This window comes from Chelon labrosus, assembly GCF_963514085.1.
Source record: "Chelon labrosus genome assembly, chromosome: 12".
NCBI classification, from domain to species: Eukaryota; Metazoa; Chordata; class Actinopteri; order Mugiliformes; family Mugilidae; genus Chelon; species Chelon labrosus.
In genome coordinates, this window is record NC_140345.1 from 23,687,379 (window position 1) to 23,702,085 (window position 14,707).

The 14,707-nt window shown below is 42.8% G+C and overlaps 1 protein-coding gene across 1 annotated transcript in view; it reads left to right on the forward strand.

Moving 5' to 3' along the window:
• LOC311497196 (low-density lipoprotein receptor class A domain-containing protein 4-like) overlaps positions 1-14,707 on the forward strand; it is a 226,217-nt gene that overhangs the window by 120,056 nt on the left and 91,454 nt on the right. Inside the window, exon 4 of the mRNA XM_084557387.1 lies at positions 2,302-2,442. Within this exon, the coding sequence (XP_084413513.1) occupies positions 2,302-2,442 (141 nt within the window). The remainder of the gene's footprint in view (positions 1-2,301; positions 2,443-14,707) is intronic.

A 14,707-nucleotide genomic window follows, 5' to 3' on the forward strand; every position in this document is an offset into this window, starting at 1 on the left:
TTGTGTGTAGGACAGGTTATATGCAGAGGACCGAATTTCCCCTTGAGTGATTAATAAAGGTGAGGTGCTGGTGAGAGTGGGAGGGTTCAGGGTTCAACAACGTTCAGGGAAGAGTTGGAAATGAGACAGTCTCTTAATAGACCTCTGTTGTTGCTCTGCAGGCTATATTTGCCTCTGCTGGAATAACCATGGATGTACTAAGGAGAGAACTACTGGATACAGCACTACGAAATGGCACAACAAAGTGCTTCCCTGCTGGTCTCAATCATGGCCTCCTGCTTGGTCCATAAACCTTATATTCATGTAGGAGGATTTTTTTAAATAAATAATTTAATCTCTGGATCTCTGGATTAAAAATTCATGTAAAAAAAAAAAAAATCAAATCCAAAGATGCCTATCCTATGATTTTGGTCAGCGGGGTGTAAAATACATCAAGTGACCACCTCCCTTGATATCTGAATCAGATTGAACGGTTGGTGTCCACGTTGCATTGTGGGTAATGCAAACAATACAAGATAATGAAGAGTGCACTGAATAAAACAGGCTATCACTTGCTCTGATGTCCATCATGATTGCAGTACTAACTTTCTGATGCCATCCTCTTCCTTCCATAGAGTAAACAAAGAGACAATATGGATATTTCCAGTCGGTATACATGCATCTTTCCTACATGGAATCACAGCGTACATGTGACACAAAAGGAACTGTGACAGACTGAAATATACAAAGTAAAACCACATCGTCAAAAACAAAGGAAAAGTCAACAAATAAACCGTAAAGGTTAATAGACTGCATTTTTTAGAGTGTACCATCGCGTTTCCATTCAAACTTGACCCAAATTTTACTTCTTGACACTGGCAGAGGGTTTCTGATTGCAAATCAAATGACTTTAGGGTTTTCAGTCAAACAGTCGTAAACACAAACAAATGCAGCTTCGGCTTAGGCTTTGATTCTACACCGATCCGGCATAACATCATGACCACCTTCCTAATATTATGTAGGTCTGCCTTGTGCCTCCAAAGCAGTTGTGACTCATCAGAGAATGGACATGGGCCTTCTGACTGTGTTTGAGTTGTTCCTAAAGAATTTTTGTGTGTGTGCCTGTGTCAGGCTGCATCCTGCTGGGGATAGCTGCTGCCATCAAGGAGTGTCATTGCTATGGGGTGGGGGTGCCTGGTCTGGTCTAGGTGGGTGGTATATGTCTAAGTAACATCCACATGAATGAATGCCAGGTCTAAAAGTTTCCCAGCAGAACACTGAATTGTCACAAGATGGTCAATGTTATTCACTTCTTAGTGGTCATAATGTTGTGGCTGACTGGTGTAGACTACATGACTCTATGTCATTGGTTCTCTCCCTTCATGGTGTATCAGTGCAAGTGCAGCCCTCACAGACTGGCTTCACCAAACCCACATTTCCAGTGCACCAAACACTTTGTTGTTGTTACTGTCACTTATTCTGATTAAAGTTCTGCACGATTATTCCTTCCTCACAAACACACACACACACACATATATTTTTCGTCCTCATATTTATAGCTCTGCGCCTTTTTCTTTCCGCTGGATAGTCCTAATCAGGCATATTAATATTTGGAGGGAAAGAAGCGTTTCGGTAATAACCGTGACAGGAGCACATTATGTTTCGGGGCTGCAGCACATCAAAGACCCGTTTGAAAGAGCTGTTTATTTATTTGTTGTTTTGAACGGGAGGCCATTTTTATTTATTTATTTATTTATTTTTTTGTCTGACCTTGCTTCTGTGCGAACTCAACACATTAACTCCGAGCTCACAGGTAGAAGAAGGAAAAAAATAAATCGTTCCATGTGACCTTGCACATTCTGAAGCGTAGATAACAGGGAGAACTTAACATAACGGGTCAGTGTTTGAGCGTTTTATTGTCCGTGAAGTTTATCAATGCTTTTACACATTTTAGTTCTGAGTCCGCGTGCGTGGGCGTACATTTTTCAGCTTGCATTTTCTCTCGCTGTCTCTCGAAACGTGATTTCATTTTAATTTTAAACACACTATCGCGATATTCGACGATTCTCCTCTGCGGAGAAGAAGCCGGATCGATTCTTTTATCGTTCCTCATGGGCAGCAACGACTTCAGGACCTTGAACAAACCGAACATTTTGTTCTGTTTGGATGCATATTTGGGTGCAGTGTTGGCCTCAGCCCTGATGTTTCGCGCTCAGCCCTATTCAGAGAACTAAATGTTTGAAATAGTTGTTCTAAGAAATGTTACTTACTCTTTCTGTTTGTCCCCCCTCACCCACCACCACCCCTTCCCTTGCTGTACAGAGTGCAAGTTCCACTGCACCAATGGGAATTGCTTGCGTCTGGGCTCGCTGATCTGCAACCAGCTGAATAACTGTGGGGACAACAGTGATGAGGAGAACTGCCCTGTGGTCACCCAGCACCCTCCGCCGGGCATCTTCAACTGTGAGTGCTGCAGGATGCTGCTACACCTCTCTGCCTCTCTCCACGGCCGCTTCTTCTTTCCTCCCTCGTCCTCCCCTCTCTTCCTCGTCTCTTCTCTCTGCTTTTTCGGTTCTGTCTCTCCCTGGGGGTCTCCTTGTCTTTCCTGGCAGAAATGATGCGGGCGGTGATGTGCAGTCTGAGGGTTGCACAGTCCTCTTTGCAGGAGTGGCACACTTTCTATAGAGTATAATTTTCTGGGATAGATCTTGTTTTCTTTTGTGTCTTATAGATTTGAAAAAAAAAAAAGGAAAAAAAAATGTCTTTGCGCCGTGTCAGCATCAGACTCGGTTCAGAATCCACCTTCAACTGGCATTGAGGACTCACAAATACACAAAAACTGCTTTTGAATTCACAATCAGGTGGGTGAAATCACAAAAAACACCTACAATAATGAATCCATATACAAATATATACATAATTTTACACATATTAGTTCAAAACATTAAAAAGAAACACCAGCGGAGGGCGTTTTCAGCACCCAGTCTGCACCAGTATAGGGCCAGCAGCAGTAGTCATGGTGCCGGTTAGCATCAGGAGCTGCGTTGCCCCAAGGATACAGGACAGGAACACGTTATGGTGTTTGATCCAGACTCTTTGTTTCTCATCGGGATCTGTTTGGTGTAGATCATGTCATTTGGCAATGTACGAATGCCTGAATGCATCTTTGTTTGTGTTTGTGTGACACCAACAGTGTCACACAAACACTGAAGCTACGTTTGTTGAAACACCCGAGATCAGACGACACGTCTCTTTGGCAAATCATGAGCAGCTTAACCGACTGACAGCATACACTTCCTGATTTTGGTACGACATGGTAGTTTTGGTATGTTCACATGAGATGCTTGTAGATGGGGTTAGAAAAGACTACGACCACCACTAGATTACGACCACCTTCCTAATATTGTGTAGGTCTCCCTTGTGCCTCCAAAACAGTTATAACTCATCAGAGAATGGACATGGGCCTTCTGAGGGTGTCCTGTGGTGTCTGGTAACACAATGCTGTTAGTTGGGGGCCTTTGGGTCCTATGGGTTGAGGGGATCATCCCACAGATGGTTGATCAGTTTGGGATCTAGTGAATTTAGAGGCCAAGTCAACATCTTGTACTGTTCTTCATGTTTTTTCTTTTAGTTGTTCCTAAAGCGTTTTTGTGTGTGTGTGTGCCTGTCATTGCTATGGGGTGTGGGTGCCTGGTCTGGTCTAGGTTGGTGCTACAGCAGAACATTGAATTGTCACAACATGGTCAATGTTATTCACTTCTCCTGTCAGTGGTTTTAATGTTGTGGCTGATCGGTGTATATTGCTAAAGCTCAGAAGATACACATATCTCAAGAAAAACTCCCAGTTTAAATTCTCTAAATACGCTTTAGAGAAGACACCTTATACTCTTTTCCACATCCATCAAACGTCTTCCTCAAACCCTTTTCCATTTTTGTACAGTCTTCTGTCTGAAACTGTCTTTCATAAGCACCCCGCCACACCTCCAACTTCCCCACCAACGGCACCAGCCACCTCCTCACACCTCCCGCCGAGGCAGCGCCGTCCAGGGAACGAGATGAGAGTGTTCCCCTGACTCGTCACGATCAATGGAAACACACACAGAGAGAGAGAGAGAGAGAGAGAGACGCAGAGTGGGGGAGATTTAGGGAGAGACGCAGGAAGAGAGAGAGGGTGAAGGACACCAATGGGCTCCGATGGCTGTCTGCCAGGCCACTTTGATGTGCTGCAGCGTTCTCTTTCAACAACTTTTAGGAGGAGAGGGAAAACTTTTTACAGCAGCACTTTCATCCTTGGCTCTGGTGTGTGTGTGTCTGGCTATGTGTGTGTGTGTGTGTGTGTGTGTGTGTGTGTCTGGCGGGTTCTTTACCTTCCCCTCCATCTCTTCCTCACATCCCACCCTTCCTCTTTCACTCCCCCGCCCCCTTACTCCCTCCTTCAAATGCATTTCACCTCTCCAACCCATCCAACCTTGTTGTTTTGTGAATTTATCTCACTTTTTTTTTTCCTCTCTCTCTCTGTCTGTCTACCTTTCTGCCGCGCCAAAAGCTACTGGGAGCAAACTTTTTTTTATTTTTTTTATTTGAGGGTAGGTTACTTGGTGTGTGTGTGTATGGGGGGGCTCATTTCCAATGGATAGAATTCTGAGCCAGGTACTTAAAATATTTAGCTGTCTAGAGCGAATGTTAATTTAAGTGTCTGCGGCTGGCGTTACGGAAAGCTGTACAATGATTGTAATTTTCTGAGCCGGTGCACATATTCTGGTGATGCCTGAGAGATACAGGGGGAGAGAGAGAGAGGGATGGATGGAGGGAGAGGAAGGAGACAGAAAAAGAAAAAGAGATTGCCAAGTAAGACAAAAAAAAAGAAAGAAAGAGAGAGTGGCAGGGATTGGAAAGCGTGAGAGGGAGAGGAGAGACAAAGAGGGGTTGGAAGGGACACAGAGGCAGAAACATGGAGGTGCATGGACGGACGGAAAGCGAGGGAGGAAGAGGAGGGAGAAAGAGAGGAGGGAAGGGAGAGGGACAGAGAAAATGTTTCTGTGGTAATGGAGTTTGCCATCTTGTTGCAGCCGCTGGCTGTTGCCGTGGCGGTGGCAGACAGATGGATCATGAATACTGTCTAGACACACTGCAGTCTGACGCCCTGCATCTCACTCCCTGCACCTCCTCTCCTCTCCTCTTCTCAAAACTGCCCCCCTTTGCAGTTTATCACAACAAACACATTTTCACTTGATAATGCTTCTATATTAGACATAGTTAATTTACCTCTAGGTATATTTCTAAATCAGAGCAAAACCTTCAAAAAAAACCTTGCATCTTATGTCGGATGAGGCACATTTCTTCTACTACTTACACTATAGTTCGCATTAGGCTTTTTTTTTCTTGTGGCAGCCATTTTAACTCATCAAAGTGTCACTAATAACTTTAACATTAGCTCCGGAAACTGCTCCAGAACTGGCTTCCTTACGTTTAATGCACTTGTTATTAACGCTATTGATCTGGCTTGTCCCTTTTCCTACAACAGCTGGTCAAAGCTCTGCAGCTTAAATGAATGGCGCTCCATTTAGCACCATGCAAAAATATTTTTACTTGTTAAAGTTCCTTTTAAAGGGGAACTACTGATATTAACAACCTGGGCCTTATTTCTGGCATAAAATATGATCGTTTACTCACCCATATAACTTTTGTGTAATTTGTAGTTGTTTGAGAGATATTTAGATCTGCGTATATCCATATAATGGGAGTGACTGGGGCACCGAAACGCAACCTCTAAATAATGCATTATCTGCCGCGAAACTCGTTCATTTCACCAATATTTTGTTATGATACCCTAGCGCTATTCCCTGTTGAGTCTGGAGTTACCTGTTATCATCATCCGGGGTCTGTAGATTGACCTACAGACCCTGGATGATTTCTTCTGACCTGGATGATGTCGTCTCTGATCATGGGTGAGTAAACGATATACATATTTTCTGCCAGAAATAAGGTCCAGGTTGTTCCGCTTTAGAGTGAGACTATGTATGTTTTTTTAAGAAGTAATATTCTGTGCCAATAAAGGGTTTTGCCACCATAAGCTTTGTTTGTCTAGTAAGACCTGTAGCTTACAGAGGCTAGATTTAGCTAATGATTGCAAACTTAAAGAATCAAAAGTGTAAATGCTCATCATCCAGGTTAGAGTCTGGAGCATTTAGCATCGCCGCACAATGCCACGCTCTTTGTCGCATCTCCTGCTCAGCGAGAGTCACGGCGTGCAACGCAACAAAACATGTGTACCTCTCTCCTTACGTTGGAGCAGCCACAACACATCAAGTGAGTGGAATTGATTTTCTGTGGAAATGTTTTCTGCGGCGCTCGGTGTGGCTCAAAGGAACTGTAGCAAAACACAAGTTAGAGCTGGATGTTATCTTTGAATCTGGGTGAAGCTGCACGCTGCGTTCTGGAGACGCTGTGCTTAATTCCTTATGTGTAATATCACCGTATAATTTTATAATGTGACTGAAGATTCGTTAGAAACAGACGTCAGAGTAATGTTAAAGGCAAAAACTGACTCTTAAAGGGGAATTACCATTTTTTTACAACCTGGACCTTATTTCTGGCATAAAATACAATCGTTTACTCACCCATATAACTTTGGTGTCATCTGGACTCCTTCAGATGATATTTAGATTAAGTGGAGCCCCATATATCCATATAGTGGGAGTGATTGGGGCACCAAAACACAGCCTCTACATAACGCATTATCTGCCGCGAAACTCGTTCATTTCACCAATATTTTGTTATGATACGCTAGTGCTATTCCCCGTTGAGTCCGGAGTTACCTGTTATCATCATCCGGGGTCTGTAGATTGAGTTTCGCTGCAGATAGAGGCTGTTAGAGGCTGCGTTTCGGTGCCCCAGTCACTCCCACTATATGGATATACAATGCGCTCTACAGGATCTAAATATCCTCAGAACGACTCTAAATGACACCAAAATTATATGGGTGAGTAAACCATCGTATTTTATGCCAGAAATAAGGTCCAGGTTGTAAAAAAACAGTAATTCCCATTTAAGGTTGTTTTTTCTTTGCTTTATCATACGCACTATATAACCTTTATATTATACTCAGCTTACAACCAGTTTGAACAGACCTGAATACGTTTGCAGTGCAAAAGAGAAAATACCTGAATCGTGCTTTCTATGTGTCATGCATGCTACAGTCCAAGCCCATAAAGCTCCTGATGTATGCACTGATGTGTTAATAATACACTTGCATTGACACTTAGGCAAGTGCTGTCAGCTTATACAGTACATGCATACAATTATCGACCTGCAGTCTTTAATTTACTTTTAAAAATGTATTCAAGGTGTACCAAAGTGGCCATGTAGAGGTTGTTTATCGTGAACATTAGATGGAAGTTCATGTCTCGAGGCGCAAGCGAAATTATCAACGCTTCAGATAGAGTATGACGGTCATTTCACATAACCTCAACCTTTAGAAAGCTACCAAAGCTCTTCCTCCACTTCCTGATCTGTCGGCTACACGTGAGGAGCGTTTGATCAGTGAAAAGCCGCCGCCTGCTTCTATGTGTGTGCCACGCTGGACCTTTCAGGCAACCTTTCAGTCTGATGGTTGTTGAAGCACCTGGATAGTAGCGCGTGTAGACAGTGTCAAGCCTATTAAAGTAACATTTTATCTCTAAATAGCAGGGGAGACCCTTATAGAGGTCTAAGTGACCTTTGAAAGAGTAATGGCTGCTTAAAGGACCATTTAGCTGGCGGAGAACCTTCAGGGAGATTGCGTGTTTTTAAGAGTGTGTTCCACTACAGATCACAAGGTGAACACTGCATGCTGCTGTTTGACTTCGGCCGGCCACGTCTCTGGCTTTCTTCCCTTGTTAGACTCGGCTGAAGTGTAAGGCAGGGACAGGGGAAGGAGACCAGAGGATAGTTTGGATCGATTGTCAACTCTAGCTTAGCCATTGATCCCAGTCCAGTGTGAACGGCCCCTTCAATAGCATCTAGCAAGGCTTCAGGCCGGCTGATTGATCCCGTTTGTGTAGGAGATTCATAACTGTGAAGGCTCATTATTGACTACTCCTCCGTTTCCAGACTGTCTGAGTACCTTAGACAGGGCTGTTGTGCACCATTGATAGCTTCAACATTTTATTTCTTATTTAATTTTTTTGTTTTGTTTTATTTTCTGAGAAAAACTTTGGAGGGAAGACTATCTCTGCTCTGCTAATTCATTTCAGTTAAGTTCATTTTTTGTGTGTGTGTTTTCACTCTTCTGCATGTAAATCCAGTCTATCAGCACTTACTTTATTATGCAGTAACCAAGGAAATGAACCAAAGTTCTGTCTGGTTTCTATTTTTGCATCTTTTTAACAGAGTTTGCAAAGAAATAAACTAGTTAAAGTAACTCTAGAGAGACAGAACGATGCAATTCACAATTCACAAATAAAAAGAAATGGAAATGAAAAGTAAACTGTAGATGTTGCTATGTCATTGTCAGTAATGAGTAATGACTTTTCTCTCACTAAAGAACTGCGATACTAGACTACATTTCAAATCAAAGTTTTTTGTTTTTTATTTGTCACAAGCATAAAACCAAAAAATAAACACATTGTGATTTGACTTCAAAATTAAAAATTCTTAATCTCGAATTTCTTTCTCATTGTGAGTAGTTTTAGTGCTGAATGAGCAACACCCCTTTATAATCTACATTATAAACATTAGCCTAACTTGCCTTTATGAAAAGAAATCTGTGTTAAAAACTTGCTAAATAAATGAGACATTACAGCACTGGATTCTGTACCTGATATAAAGTGATTGCTACACAAGTGAAATCCATTTCTTGAGGGATCCCACCACTCCGTTTTGCAGGTTCTTTGGGAATGCTATAAAACAGTTTCCCCTTTGCTTGCAGTTGTCAACCGAATAGTAATTAATTCTAAAAGCGCACTTTCATGCAAATATGGTGGTGTTGTGATTGCTGGTGCAGGGTGATGTCAGCTACCGGAGCTGTATAGATATATATACAGCTATATAGGATAGCTTTAAGCCCTATAGCAACTATTACATTACATTTGTAAAGTTTCTCTGAGTTAACCCTTTATAGGACACTCATTGAAATACTTGGAAATTCTAAATTTCAACCCTAGAGTATTTTTGTAGGGTGTGAAAATACTTTTTTACTAAATTTTTCATTTTCATGTAGAAAATCAACGTCAATAAAGTTACCATATATGGTTCCTTGCCCTTCAGTGATAAACTAATGTCAACATGTATTTAGACCATTAGAACATAAGTGCTGATTCAGACACTTGTCAACATATACATTATCACATTAGACAACATTAGGACACTTCTTCACGGTACCTAATAAAGCAGTTACGCTCAGCGACCTTGCAGACCACATTTGACCCCGATTTGATCAGAGAACGTTGCTTTGATTGGCTTCGTGAAAACCACATGCTGCTAAACCTCACTGAGAGGGACCGGGACGCCATTTAAAATGTGTGTGGATGTTACCAAATAATAACTCCTCGCTTCATAAAGGTTTAAGTGGGTAAAAAGCAACGTTAGCATCCATTTAGGATTGTGTTTTTTAGTAAAGTGACAAGTCTGAGTACAACATTTATTTATTTATCCTTTTAGCTCGGTTTGGCGGTTTCCACCGACTCCTGAGCACAAATATCTGGCTGTATAGCAGCTCAAGCATGTCCACCAGCTTTGTCTGTCCCGTGTTTGGCGCTGGTGACAGTCAAGTCAGTTTGTCGATGCTTTTTCTTCATCCGTTTCGGCCAACAAAAAAGAAAAAAAAAGAAAAAGAGTGTCGATAAGAGTAAGGACTGTAAAGCCATTAAAGTACCATAACGAGCACAAAGAGGCTCAGATGCTGTTGGACTGGTGACAGTTCTCCGTGGGTCCATCACAATGAGTGACCCCTTTCACACTGCACATAGTAATTTCACTCATTGTTGATTTGGAAACATTGGCTAGCGCAGCTTTAAAGCCACCAAGAGTCTTGAGAAATTAAGTGCCATTATCCCGTAAAAGCCAGTTGCTGCGAAGCAAAAGTTGTAAGAAAATAATTCACCTTATTTTTAGGATTTTCTTTTTCTTTCTGCAAATCAAAAAAAATAAAAATAAAAAAATAAACTCAAATGGGTACAGAAGAACATGTATTTCTTTTTTCACCCATCTGGAAATCATCTTGCATAAAAGCTGTTAATGATTGTGCTCAAGAGGATTCATTCAAGCACATTGGTAGCTTTATGCGTCTTACAATACCAAACCCCTAAATGGCTTTTGTTCATATCTTGGAAAAATACAGTGTAGTTCTCTAAAAGACTGAAGTGATTGATTCTTATCACTTCAGATGTTTAGATGAGGTCTTTCTATGCTTCTACTGGAGGACCAGGGTTTGGCCGTTGGATGCTGGTGAACATAATGACCATCTAGTGGTGTCTGAAGATTATCTTTCCAACTTCAGTAGATGAAAAATAAAGCTATTTCACAAAAAAGTCAGAGTTTGAACTTCTCAAAATCCTCCCCTTTTCATGTATCATCATACAAGTTTCATGTTAATTGCTTTATATTGTCTGGCTTTGTGATACGGCTCCCAGATTAGATTAGCTTGTTTTATGTTCCTCAATAGCTGGAGCGACGCTACCCTTTATACAGATGACATGTCCAGACATCCGTGCTGCTTCGCCGTGTGCCGTGATTGAAGCCGACGCTCTTCATCAAACGCCGTTAATAGATCCGTCCCCGTTGCCACTCCTGTCCCAGAGTTGGCCGCGAACATCGTACAGCCATCTTATCTTGTTTTGTGCTCTCGCCCAGCCCGCTCTTAAAAGCATCTCTGAAGCATTTTTCTCCCATGCTTTTTCCTCACCCGAGGCTCTCCAACTGTCTCTATTTCCTCCCTGGTTTTCGTCACTTAGCCTGATCTCATGGCTGAACGGGCCTCTAGTCAGCTGTCGTCTTTCCTCCCTTTGCCTTTCCTCCCTTCTTTTTTCATCCATCATCTATGTCTTACTCTCTCATCTCATGTGTCTCCTTCTTTTGCCACCGTATCCTCCCTTTTCACCCAGTTTTGACCCCAAAGCCCATGTTGGGTGACCTGTTATGTGATTATGGTGTCGCCATTGGTGGTCTTGCAGCTGTTGCCACTGCCAGGGCTAGTTCAATTAGGCAGCAAGTGAATGTAGCTGTGGGATGCTGCTAATTGAACGATGCCATCGGGTTTTAGGCACTGATGGCAGAGGGATGGTTAGATGATAGTGACCTCCAGACCACAGACATGCACGGAAAAGGTTTGTGTGTGGAAAAGGCAAAAGGTGCAGACAGACAACACTTAAATGTGTGAAGACAATGGTGGTGAACACAGTTACCTATTGAGGCAATTGGAGAATAGCTGAACAGTGGAGCAATTTAAACCTGTTGTAAATATAAACTGCAGAAACATTGGTTAAACGTGTGGGCAAAGGATGAGGACGATGTAAAAACAGGAGATATCAACTTAAGCTCTTTTTATTTAATTTAAATTTATTTCAGTTTGGCTCCAAGTGGGTTCAGTTACATCATTATAATCATTACGTCTATCCCGTAGAAGTTTTAAAAGTGCACTTACATCAATCAAGAAGTTGTCAGCGGACACCAGCCTCTTCTATAAGCCTTTCCGCCGCCGTATTATGAACCAGAATATTAAATCTCTTAATCTCTTCCTAAATTAATACAGATTAATTAATTCTGTTTCGCTCATGTTGTGAGACCAACTACTTCATCAACTGGAGGTGTCAGTGCAAAGGGGTAAGCCCTGTAATTACATGGCCACCCAATGGGTAGCAAGCTGTATGGTTATAAATCTACTGGATCCTGTTAGAAGTGACACATGTCTCCCTGGCCCTGACTTTAAATCGTTGGCCCGTTTCTCATATGAACTCCCGACAATGTCTGGAGAATCGGGTCTCGACGTCGAGTTGCCCTTTCACACGTGGCCAGTTGCAGTATATTCACGTATGGGATCCTCTGCTGATAATGAGAAGACCTCATAAGATTCGGTCTGAAAAAATTCCATTTCCAGGTGGAAGTTTTTATTAAATTGGGACAGATAAAAAATATATATAATCCTTTTCTTGTCCTAGCTGTCATTGGATGGTCAAGATTTTTACTTATTCACTTACTTTTTTATGGGGTAACCAAATGAAATGTGTGTGGTTTGACTTTAGAGAGACAGAATGATTGACAGTGAAGACTGAAGTGATTGATTCTTATCACTTTGTCAAAGGATTCGATGAGGTCTAGACCTGCATGTCTGTCCTTTTACTGGAGGACCAGGGTTTAGCCCCGGTAGAGCCTATCCCAGCTGTTACTGGCTGAGAGGCGGGGTACACGCCAGTCTATCATGGGGCTAACGAAGAAAGACAAACAACCAAAATCACCAATTAACCTAATAAGCATTCACGCAGGCTAAAGGTGCATTGTTGTATATAACATTTAGTCTATATTTTGCAAGATTATGTGAGTAAACCTGACCAAGCTGACTATTTTTGGATATGTTTTGCTGTTCTCGACCCAATCCAGGAGTCATTTTTCCTTTTGCGCAGCCAGACAAAAATGTTTTTAAATGACGAGTCACAGTTCACAGATAATTGAAGCTCCTCCGCTCCGCGCTCTGATTGGCAAACTGACCCGATGTTGACCTGCACACATACGACTTAATAGTTGTATTACTGCAGAAAATGTAACATTAGACTTCCTTGCACCTTCACGCGAACTGCTTTATTTTTCTTCAGGTTTGAACTACTGCCACTTACAGCGATCGATGTGTGATATTTTGATTGTCTAAATGTACGGACACCGATCAGGCGTAACATTATGACCACCTTATACCTCCTAATATTGTGTAGGTCTCCCTTGTGCCTCCAAAACAGTTGGGACTCATCAGAGAATGGACATGGGCCTTCGGGTCCTATGGGCTGAGGGGAGGGGCCTCTGTGGATCATCCGACAGATACTTGATCAGTTTGGGATCTAGTGAATTTGGAGGCCAGGTCAACACCTTGTGCTGTTCATCGTGTTTTTTTTTTAGTTGTTCCTAAACCGTTTTTGTGTGTGTGTCAGGCTGCATCCTGCTGGGGATAGCTGCTGCCATCAAGGAGTGTCATTGCTATGGGGTGGGGGTGCCTGGTCTGGTCTAGGTGGGTGCTGCATGTCTAAGTAACATCCACACCAATGAATGCCAGGTCCAAAAGTTTCCCAGCAGAACACTGAATTGTCACAAGATGGTCAATGTTATTCACTTCTCCTGTCAGTGGTTTTAATGTTGTGGCTGATCGGTGCATATGTGACCGGTTTAGTGGCAAATGTTGGCTGGCATTTCTAGTGTCTTAACTTCGGTATAATCCCCATGATGAGATGCAACGACTGTTACAGCACACAACTGAGATCCCATTGAGATAAACTCCTGATTAATTAGGTTTGCGTGTGATTAACACAAATGTAATGCAGGACTGAATGTGTCATCTTCGGTGTTTACTATGAGGTCCTGATTCCTGGTTTCCTGTGTGTGACTCAGGTGTTAGTCATGCTTACCTACTGCTTAAGGTTAGTCAAGTGGTAGTCATGATTAGGGTTAGTGTGAGTCTCCAAGAAATGAATGCAACGAAATGAGGCTCTGAATATGTTTGTGTGTGAGATTCGGGAGGGAGGGAGGGAGGGAGGAAGGGTGGCTGCAGCTCATTAAGATTCAGATTAGTGAAGTTGTCCAGTTGTTGTCCTCAGGCTCTTTGTGGAGCAGCCTGGTTTCCGTGTGGTTAAAGGATTTACTCCCGGGCAGACACAACAAGAAAAAAAACACACAGGGGAAAGCGCTGCATAAACACTCTCATCAGGACCTCCCTCTTCCTTTCTCTTTGCTTTCTCGCTCCAACTTTCCTGTAGTTAATCTGTTTATCTGTTTCTGCCGTCGTCCAAGTCGCTCTCTTTGTCTCTCAGCCGCTCTTCCTTTGAAGCCCCGTTTAACGGTTCTTCCGGCGGCGCTCAGATCCGAGATGAGTGGCGCCTGGATGCAAGTCCGCCCGGGCCGGTTAAAGCTGACAGCAGCTGCGTATGCGTCAGACCACAACTGCCGTCGCCCTCGCCGCGCCGCCGCCGCCGCCGCTAAATGGTGACGACTCAGACTCTCGTCTTTCCATATGGTTGCCTCTGAAGGCAAACCGCCCGTTGAGTCAGAGAGGGGAGATCTGACAGAGACGGCTGAAGTGACTGTTGAATCCTTGTTGGATATTCATGAGCGTTTGACATAGGAGATGTGCTTGATTTATGTTGGAGGGCGGTGGAGTGCGTGGTTAATTGAGTGCACTCCAAAATATCTCCAAAATATCCCCGGCTAAGAAAAAACAGGCTCGGACTTTCGCTTGAATGTTGCTCATTGTTTGGGGTTATTGGAGGTTGTGGAGAGCAGTTCATAGGTTCTTCAAGTGTCTGTCATAGATTTCTTTTTCAGCAAATGACCATGTGTTGCCTAAACTGAAGTTTTTTTTTTTTTTTTTTTGCATAAATAAACCATCAAAGGGGGCCCTTTACCTGACATGAGGAGTTTTGCACAGCTTGTGAAAAGGGGGTGCCTATTGTCGCCTCACAGGAGCTTTGTAAAGTCTCATCAAGTGGCGTCAGTCTGTGTTGGGACATGGAGTTTGAAAAATGTGTGTGTTTACCCCGGGTCAAACAAAACCTAT